This window comes from Rhea americana, unplaced genomic scaffold (genome assembly GCF_003343005.1).
Source record: "Rhea americana isolate MKP2758 unplaced genomic scaffold, rheAme1 scaffold_263, whole genome shotgun sequence".
NCBI lineage: Eukaryota > Metazoa > Chordata > Aves > Rheiformes > Rheidae > Rhea > Rhea americana.
The window spans coordinates 656,111-666,035 of record NW_028186383.1 but is presented as its reverse complement, the minus strand read 5'-3'; the positions used below and the strand labels follow the sequence as shown (position 1 = coordinate 666,035).

The 9,925-nt window shown below is 37.6% G+C and overlaps 1 protein-coding gene across 1 annotated transcript in view; it reads left to right on the top strand.

Annotated features, from left to right (window-relative positions):
- The window catches only part of CCDC102B (coiled-coil domain containing 102B), a 217,676-nt gene extending 211,440 nt beyond the window's left edge, over nt 1-6,236 (top strand). Inside the window, exon 5 of the mRNA XM_085307767.1 lies at nt 6,191-6,236. Within this exon, the coding sequence (XP_085163893.1) occupies nt 6,191-6,202 (12 nt within the window). The 3' untranslated portion in view covers nt 6,203-6,236. The remainder of the gene's footprint in view (nt 1-6,190) is intronic.
- Nucleotides 6,237-9,925: the final 3,689 nt, after the last annotated feature.

Genomic DNA, 9,925 nt, shown 5'->3' with positions numbered 1-9,925 from the left:
AAAAGAAAAAAGAAATCAGTTAAAAAATCCCGCCCAAAAAATCCTTTTCAGACACAGTTATCCCAATATTAGGGCTCCGTTGGAGTTTTAATTGAATTGCTATAACTTCTCTCAAGTTTCACAGTGGCCATCTCCCACGATGCCCATGGCACACGGTGTGTGACTACGCTATGGGGATGTGAAAGCGAGAGAGGTGACGGTGGTTTTCTTCAGTCAGATCGGAGGAGCCGAATGGCACATTATGCATATTATGCACCTGAAACTCAGTTTGGAGTTTCACTTCTGGTAGAAAATTTACAAGTGCTTGCATTCCTTTCACTAAATATATTTCTTCTAGGACACAGCACCTAGGTGCTAACAGAGGCATAGTCTTGGAAAAAAAATACATGCGCATACACAGTAATGGCTATTGTAAGGCAACCACGCTCCACAGTTAAAGTAAGTTTAGCAAACCTTAATTTTGCTTTTCCAGACTTTGGAGTGCTTGACATTTTGATTCTAATCTTTTATGACAGTGTTGCTGTATGTGTGTGGAGAGTGAAAGGGCCTATTAAAGTTCAYTGGTGAACATATAAGAGAGGTTTACAGAAGTTATGGTTTCATTTCTCATCTCTTCCTTACTCACTGTTTTTGGACTTACTTTTTTTTCCTAGACACACATGGTAGGCTTTGGTAGGGAAGTCAGGCATGCCTCTCCTTTTTCCTCACCTTCAGAAAAGGCTACAATCTGGTGCATGGGAAGCTCCTTGGAGAGAGGAAATACTTGTGGCAGTGGAAGACTATGCCCAGTTCACAGCAAGAGYTGATTCGGCCACCAGGCCACCAGGCTGTGCAAAATTGAGTTACATATCATGCCGTATGCCCTTAGTATTTCCTCTCCTTTCCTGCTGAGGTGGCTCTTAACTTGGGACTTGTGGGGGTCACCACTGTTATCAAGTGCAGTGTCACGGTACACCAGACCACATATATTGAAAGAGGAAGTGTATTATGCTCACATAGGTGTACTCAGAGGGCATTTTCTTGGTTTTACCCAAAGTGAGAGAGATGGACATGAGGCAACTCGGGCTGAATGTGACAAGCAGTGGGCAGGAAAAAGAAGATCCCAGTACCCCAGGAGGTGAGTGGTGAGAATCTACTGTATAATTGCATGTTTCAACCCTCTTTTWTATGATGAACTTGAACAATGAAGTATTTCTGTCTATTGCAATTAAGTTTTGTAAATGTGTTACAGAGTTTTCTTGCATTTGAAAGTCTGTGTCGTAGCCCTTATTGGGGAATTTACTGGCTACCCTGGGGGAATTTCCAAGCTGTCAGTGATGGGCGTATGGCAGCTCTGACTGAGCCCCAAGGCTCATAGAAAGTCATAGAAAATAGAAAGGTAATGGTGATTTTTTATGTTTTCCAAAATATAACTAAATATTAACATCTTATTAGAATTATCTTTACACTCAATGACCTATACTGTTCTTATTTTGTATAATATTGTTCTCTTAAGMCTTCATTGTGTTATACATGTAAATGTACACACAAACTCAAAAGACCACTGCAAAATTTTCTTTTCAAATCCTCATTAACTAAAAAGTGTCAGAGCTGCCACTGTGTCACGTACTGAAGATCTGTATGGGATAGCTGCATACACTTCTGAGAAAGCCTAGAATGAAACTTTATGGGCAACTTTCCAGCCACTTTCTGCAACTATGCAAAACAGCTAGAACTGGAGCCCAGAACTGTCCTCTATGGTTTTAGTTTAATAGTTTAATATACTATTCTCAAAATTAGGTGCTGTAAATATTTGTAATTGCCTGTGGGGTTGCAGCAGTAGATATAAAGTACTCATTAAACCTGGTCTTCCACTCCTGTGATCCTTGTTCATCCTTTCCCCCAGGAATCTCCATTTCCTATTGACTAATACCAATAGCACTAAATTTTTGCAAGACAACTGCTAAATAAAAATGCRTATAAACTTGACTTTAATTTCCTATTTTCCGTACCAGCTATCAGGAGTGATCTGAAAGTTATTGTCTATATTTCTGTGGWAAGACAGTTTTACAGAATTAAGATGGTCTCTAATCCTTATCATCTCCCCACAGCAAAGTTTATGCCTAGAACTTCCATTAGCTCCTGCTTCCCAGGCTCATGGGAAATTTTTGTGTATTTTCTGTTATGGTCTTTGAATGGAAGTCTACAAAATCCTCAATACGAAGTTTATTTTCAAACTTGAAGAAGTTATACAGTGAACAGTCACAGAATTACTGATTAAGGCTGGTTTTGTATTAAGTGAATCTGTCCTRGCTTATGATTTTAGGCGTAACATGTACGATTTGGGTGGCAGATAGATAATATTCTGTTTTGAGTGCAAGTGTATCTTTATTCCAAACTGAGTACAGACTTTGAGGGGTACAAACTCAGTGGATCAAACCCAAGTAAAAGAAATAGCACAAGGAAGGAAAATAAGCTGTAATTACATTAGACAGCAAAAATGCAACTCTGCAAATATCCTGCGAAAGGCATAACAGGGTAGCATTTAATCGCAATCTGCTTTGTGGTTTAATGATAAAAACATGCTATTTATGTCTTACAATGATAGTGAACTATTTTGTTTGCTAAATAAAAGTAGTATGCAAAGTGAGAAATTGTTTGGATAGCAACAAAAATGGATTTTGAGGATAATAATGCTTTCATCAGGAAAATAATCCAAAATGTCACCATGACTCTGGAGTGCTTTCTCTTTGATGAAGTTTTACAGCTACATTAACAATATAAAAACATCATGGTATAGTTGCTCATAGAGAAATCTGTGTTCAGCCCTCTTTACCTAATGGCAGATATTTCCAGATGTATGAGACTGCCCTAGAGTCATGTTTCTTTGAACTTTCACGTGACAAAGGATTAAACTGGAGCAAATCAGAAACACAATATGAAGATAACATAATTTTGGTAATTTAATTTTGGGGATTTTCAGACACAAAAAGCAGAATGAGATTAATGCTACCTGAAAAACAGAGAGCATCTGTCTGTAGAAACTTGAGATCAATTAAGACTTTCTACTGATCTCATACCTTGACTTTGTATAACTTGAAAGGCAGCATTTCTCAGGCAGACAAGACATGAAAGAGATGGAGAGCAGATAAGTGGACTTGCAGTTCAAATTTTATTAAGGCAGAAAGAGAAATATCAGATTTGCTACAGCAAAAGTATGCAAATATTATCACATAAATGTATAAATATTGAATAGATTGGTTGCTGATGGCATTAAATTAATTCAAATGACAACAATAAGATGCGCAGAGTGGTGATAAGTTTCTTCTTTTAATGGTTGTGAGAAATAGAGTTCTGGTCTGTTAGGTAACTAGAGATATGACTTTGATTCAAACAGACCTGCAGATCTGAGGATCTGTCTTCAAATATCTTCAAATTATGTGCGACATCTCTTGATAGTCAATCAAAGAACAGCAAATTAAGCTGTTATCAAGCTAGTATTCCTTCTGTTTAGCTATACATAGTTCTGCCAGAACTGAGATTCTACTTGAAGTCCMTTTTTGATCTGCCTTTTTACTAGGCAGATTTTATCACATTATCACATTTATCACATTTTATCACATCTATTTTCTCAATCTGYAGCTGCTCAGAATACTGCTGGTCTGTCCAGTCGGTTGCTGGTCATCAGAAGAAACTAAATAACTGAAAGTTTTATTTCAACAAAACTGACCCAGCTCTCCTCATTGATTTTACTTTTTTTTTTTTTTAATGAGATGAGTTTTGATTTTCATTTTAGTTTGTAGTTTGTGTTTCATCATGCTGTCATTTCAAGGCCTGTAAAATTCAGACAATATGTATTTTATGTTCGATTTTTGAAGTTTTAAGTATTTGTAAGGATTACTTTGTGGTTTCAGAGAAATGATCCTGTTTTGGGCTCTACTTTTGCATGTTAGCCATTACATATGGCAGTTGGCAACACTTCTACAGGATTTTTTCTTGCTTTGATGTCATCCAGATTCCATTGCGTTGGATTTCCAAAATCAAGGACTGTTAACATAGTTTAAATGATGTTAAYGGTGACATTCTCATTTGTTTCAGTGAAAAGGAGACTAGATCCAAAGCCAGAACACTTTTGCAGATTCAGCTTAYTCTCTCCAACAATGATCTAACTTCTTGAGTCAGCAGAATCGCTCCAGCTTGTTTCGCTGGGCATCCAGCCAGGTTGCATGTCATCAGAATTGCTTTTTCAGAACCCAGTCTTATTTAGAACAGCCTCACGGATGTTACAAGCTCATGAGGCTTGCTAACAGCACCTGTGATAGAATCTTTGATATAATTTCTGATTTTAAACTCCTCCTTGAATAGGGTAAACAAACCGAAGTGAATTGGAAATGAACTTTCTTTKGTTACTGACTATTATTTGACGAAAGTCAAGATCTCAAAGGAGGAGGAAAAATCTGCATTCAAATTCATTTATCTCATATAAAGCAGTCAGGTTTATGTTTCAAATTATTTTCCCTTATTCAAAAAAATTCCTGTCTTTTAAGTAATGAAATAGAAGAATGTCAAAGTAGATGTGATGGATGAAAAAAGGGGGGAAAGGTTTTGGGTTTTTTTGATGACAAAAAAAGTATTAACACATTATGCATTTCAATGCATAGAAAAATCATATCATTTGGAAAGCACGCTCTGCATGAAAGCTATTTCTGCAGCATTCATGCACACAGCATGAATGCTGCAARACACTGTGAAAACAGCATTCTAAGAAGCAAAAAGCACAATTTAACCAATCTGATAGCCTTCTATGATGGAATGACTGGCTGGGGAGGTGGGGGGAGAGCAGTGGATATTGTCTACCTTGACTTCAGCAAGGCTTTTGACACTGTCTCCCAGAATATCTTCCTAGGCAAGCTCAGGAAGTGTGGATTAGATGAGTGAACAGTGAGGTGGATTGAGAACTGGCTGAAAGGCTCAGAGGGTTGTCATCAGTGGTGCAGAGTCTAGTTGGAGGCCTGTAGCTAGCAGTATTCCTGAGGGCTCAGTACTTGGTCCAGTCTTGTTTAACGTATTCATCAATGATCTGGATAAGGGGACAGAGTGCCTCCTCAGTGAGTTTGCTGATAATACCAGCTGGGTGGCTGACACAGCTGAGGGCTGTGCTGCCACTCAGAGAGACCTGGACAGGCTRGAGAGTTGGGCGGAGAAGAACCTCTTGAGGTTCAGAATGGGCAAGTGCAGGGTCCTGCACCTAGTGCACCAGTACAGGCTGGGGGCTGACCTGCTGGAGAGCAGATCTGCAGAGAAGGATCTGGGAGTGTTGCTGGATGACAAGTTGACCATGAACCAGAAATGTGCCCTTGTGACCAAGAAGGCCAATGGTATCCTGGGGTGCATTAGGAGGAGTATTGTCAGGAGACTGAGGGAGGTGATCCTGCACTCTCTACTCAACCCTTGTGCAACCTCATCTCGACTACAGTGTCCAGTTCCAGGCTTCCCAGTACAAGAAATATATGGAGCTGCTGGAGAGAGTCCAGTGAAGGGCTACGAAGATGATCAGAGGGCTGGAGCATCTGCCCTGTGATGAACAGCTGCGAGAGCTGGGCCTGTTTAGCCTGGGGAAAAGACTGAGGGGGGATCTTATCAATGTGTACAAGTACCTGAAGGGAGGGTGTCAAGGGGATGGAGCCGGACTCTTTTCAGCAATGCCCAGCAACAGGACTAGTGGTAATGGGCAGAAATTGAAGCACAGGAAGTTCCGCCTGACCGTGAGGGGGAATTTCTTCCCTGTGAGAGTGACGGAGCGCTGGACCAGGTTGCCCAGAGAGGTGGTGGAGTCTCCTTCTCTGGAGATCTTCAAGGCCCGCCTGGATGCAACTCTGTCTAACATGCTGTAGGTGACCCTGCTTGATCGGGGAGGTCGAATTAGATGATCTCCAGAAGTCCATTCCAACCTCAACCTTTCTGTGATTCTTCTGAGAAGTAGGGGAAAAAAAATCAATGTCACTTTCATAGAGTAAGGTAATTTTCTAGTTTTTGCATTTAATATTCTTCTTTTACTCCTGGTTATTCCTTTTATACCTTGCTGTTCTGTGTACAAATTATAGACCATGTCTATTCTTCTCATCAACTATCCAGTCTCTAAACTTCTCTCTTCAGCCTTAATGATTTTTTTTGTTTAAATTTTATGTAAATCTTTATCCTTTCTATCTAGGTCTTTTATTGAATATCARTCTTCTGGAAGGAGAGAAAAAGCTGTACTTTTTTTGAAGAAAACCAAAATGTGCACAGCATTAAAAAAAATCTTTTTTATATTTATTTCCTTTATCGATGTTTAACATACATTAGTTAAGTATTCAGATGTTATTTATCTTCCTTTATGTTTCTCATCAGCATGTAACAAAAGATTATGTCTGAGGAGGACAGTATTCACAGTTCACAGAAAGAATTTTAAAGGTCAGTATTGGAATGCTGAAGCATTGTCTGTCTATTTGTATCTCAAGCTGACAATGTTGATTAAAGATAAAACTGCTGTTCCTTCCAATTTCTTTCTCAGAATAAATTTCTGTGCTTTCTTTTAAGTGATTCTCTTTCATGTTTACTTAGCTTAATTGTGCAAACCACAGAATTAGACAGGAAAGCAGATGTGGGCTTAAGTTATTATTACTCACAAAGAAACAAATGCTTGGTGAGGAAAAACAATTTGATGCACATGATTTATGTAGCAGTGATTTGATAAGCACATGCAGTCAAACCACATACTTTTTGCACCTTCCTGGTTGTTTTGCTTCTGTTAAATACAAAATATGAATATAAGACAAAGAGAAAGTTTAGTGCTCAGTTCTTCTATAATTTATGAGGTTAAAATGCTTTAAAATTCTAATAATCTTCAATGAACTGATTTATCTGAGAAAGTCAAGAATTTGGTCTATGGTTTAAAATAGTGCAGAAGCCTTCATATTGGACTTGAAAGAAAATAAAACAGGACAGTAATGAATGTGAAAATGGAAAAAAAAAATAAAAACTCATGTTCAGAAATAAAGGGCAATTCCCCACATACCACTATAAAAATGCTCTACATAGGAAAAGCTTGAGGAAAAAACTTTTCTGAATGCAATCATTGTATACAGAAATTTCAAGGAGAAGCAACTGGAAGCATCAGCCTGTCTTTTCTTTTCTTTTTTTCTTTACATGTTATAGTGGAGCAGGAAGCTAAATGCTTTATTCATTCTAGATTGATCTGATTGCAAGGTCACTGAAAGATACCTAAGAATTCAGAGTGATTGCACTTAAGAGAGAACAGAGGAAAAACAAATTCTGAAAAATACAGATGTTTAATATAAAATAGACTCTTGAGAATAATTCCCATGATTCACATTTTTGGTTTTGATAAGTCATTTCTCTTTTTCATTTAAGAAAATGTAATCTCGGCTTTTTACTGATCATATCCCCCTGGAACTAGTAGCACTTGCTCTACAGTTTTTGCTGCCATAGGCAATCTCAAAAGTGTTCTTCCTTCACATAGGTGAACATCCGCCGGCACAACAAACGGTCACTAAACAATTTGCTGCCTTTAATATTTTGCTGCCCTAGGCAACTATCTGTTCTGCCTGCGTAGTAGAACCGTTTCTAGGAATTATGGATGCCTGTCATGTTTCTTCTTAGCTTGCTTTTTACATTTGGCTCTGCACACTATAACTGACTGATCCTCTAACATAGCTGTTGCTTCAGCTGTTTAACCAGCTCCAAAAGTGGACCCCTTCTCAAATACTTTGAGTAGCACAAAATCACTTGGTTTCTAATCACTAAGACAGTTTGGTTTTATTGCCTACCTTGCTCCCGGACTTTCCTGTTTTAATAGTGAATTCATATATTCAGCCCCTCAACTTCATCTCTATCACTGACGAACTTATATGATCCCTCTAACTTTTCCCCTGCTCCTACATTCTCCCTAACTCACTTCCTTCTTACTGTGTCCTTTCTGTCTTTGCACCCTCTGGCAGGCTACCACTCACTTGTCACTTTGACTGCCCTGCGATAGATGGGGCGCACTCTGATAGCCCTTGAGCTACTGATAACTACTGCATTTCTTTTTGTGTGTGGCAGGAAGCCACAGACTTAAACATAAAATAAATAAATGCTGTAAAGTGTTACTACACTTCCAGCTCTGAAATTGCTTTTCTCTTTCATCTCTGTTCTAGTCCCTGGACCAAGACAGTTATGTTATTACTTTTTAAGAAAAAAAGATCTAATAAGTAAACTCTCAATGTCCACTTTAAAGTGTTAATTTTTTTYGTAGCTTGTGGACACATCAAAAATTTTGCAAAGCAAAATCATCTCATTTTATTATGACCACATGCTGTCCCATTGACTAGTGAGCAGACTGTTTTGAAAAGTTTAGGTTCTCTTTTATCCTTCTAATCCTTATCTTCTGTAATCATTTGAAATTGTAATTTTTAAACCGGGGAAATATTATGGAATTTTTATTTTGTTTTTGTTGTTTTTTTTACTGATCATTGAATATTAAGCTGTAGAGTGGGAACTAAAATATGCATACTGGAACAGAACTTAATACTGTGCTAATGTACTGCTCATGTCCTCTCCTCCCCTCTAATTAACTGCATTTGATTTTTCAGATTTTTAAATTTTATTATTTGAAGATATCATCTCCCTATGCAAAATTACATACTGGATTTCCTGAGCAATGATCTGTGTAAGCAAAAATGATTTTTTAAAAATCTTTTTAATCTGCAAGCCATTGTCATCCTGGAACAGCAGATCCTCTCTTGAGCATCCACAGTGGAGTGCTCATCTCACCACAAACAGGTAAGCTATTTTTGATAGTAGCATGGATGGATGGACACACTAGAACCTTATTGCAAGTATTTTTGCCTCCATACTTTCGGTTACCCAAAGTATTGCTGCCCCTGAATATTTCTGAGGCTTTCTGGATGTTCGGCCACTCTATAGAGCAAGATAAAGTGCCAAAGACAGTGTTTGTCCCTTAACACAAGAGCATGGCTAGAAGGATAGTCTAACGGCAAGGGAATAAAAAGAGAGAAAGGAAGGAACATGAAATGAAAAGCTAATTTTTTCGAATTCTGAGAGTTTTTTTTTTGTTTAAAAATACAGTGTAATTTATTACTTAAATATATTTTTAAATGCTAATTTCAGTCAACCAAATCCTTTATTTCTTTACATTTATTTGTTATATATATAGATACCTTTATATTCAGTAGAAAAATCTTTATCCTTTTACATAGAGTAAAAACTCTTCTCACTTAAAAATTCTTATGAGATGGACTGATAAACTGAGGTTAGCTRGAGGTGTGAGCTGGATCTGTCTTGACTCTTCCTCATACTAAGACCCCTAAGAAGATCAAAGGGCTACTATTAAGCACAAATAATACAGCATTTATTAGAATATTAAACAGAAAAATTGACTGTGTAAAGAAAGAAGATTCAAAGGAAGATTCTTTGCTTTAGTTCCTTCTGTTTTCTTCTCTTCCAAACTCTGCAGACTCAAAGCTTTTCTCTGAATTTATTCAGTGGCTTCCAGGGGTATGGAAACCACCATCTTTTGGGAGATTTCACCTGACTAAATTGTTCCTTTTTTTCAATAGATCATGCAAACTCAGAATAAAAAAGAGCTATTGTCCATCACAGATTATAAAATCGGTCCTCTCTTTCCAAGCTCTAGAGAACAGTCTCAAAATCTGGTATGCAACATTGCACTGGAGAATTTCAGTTCAGTTCCTGGTGCTTGTCAGGAGGATAATTTCTTCATTTGACCTACTTCCATAGCAAAACCTGTATGTAATTTTGATATTCATCTGTATTTTAAAATCATGTTCTTCTTTTCCTTCCAATAAAGAAATAATCTTCATAGGTTTTGCTGAGTCATTTATTTTTAAAGCAATATATAAATACACATATATGTGTGTGTATA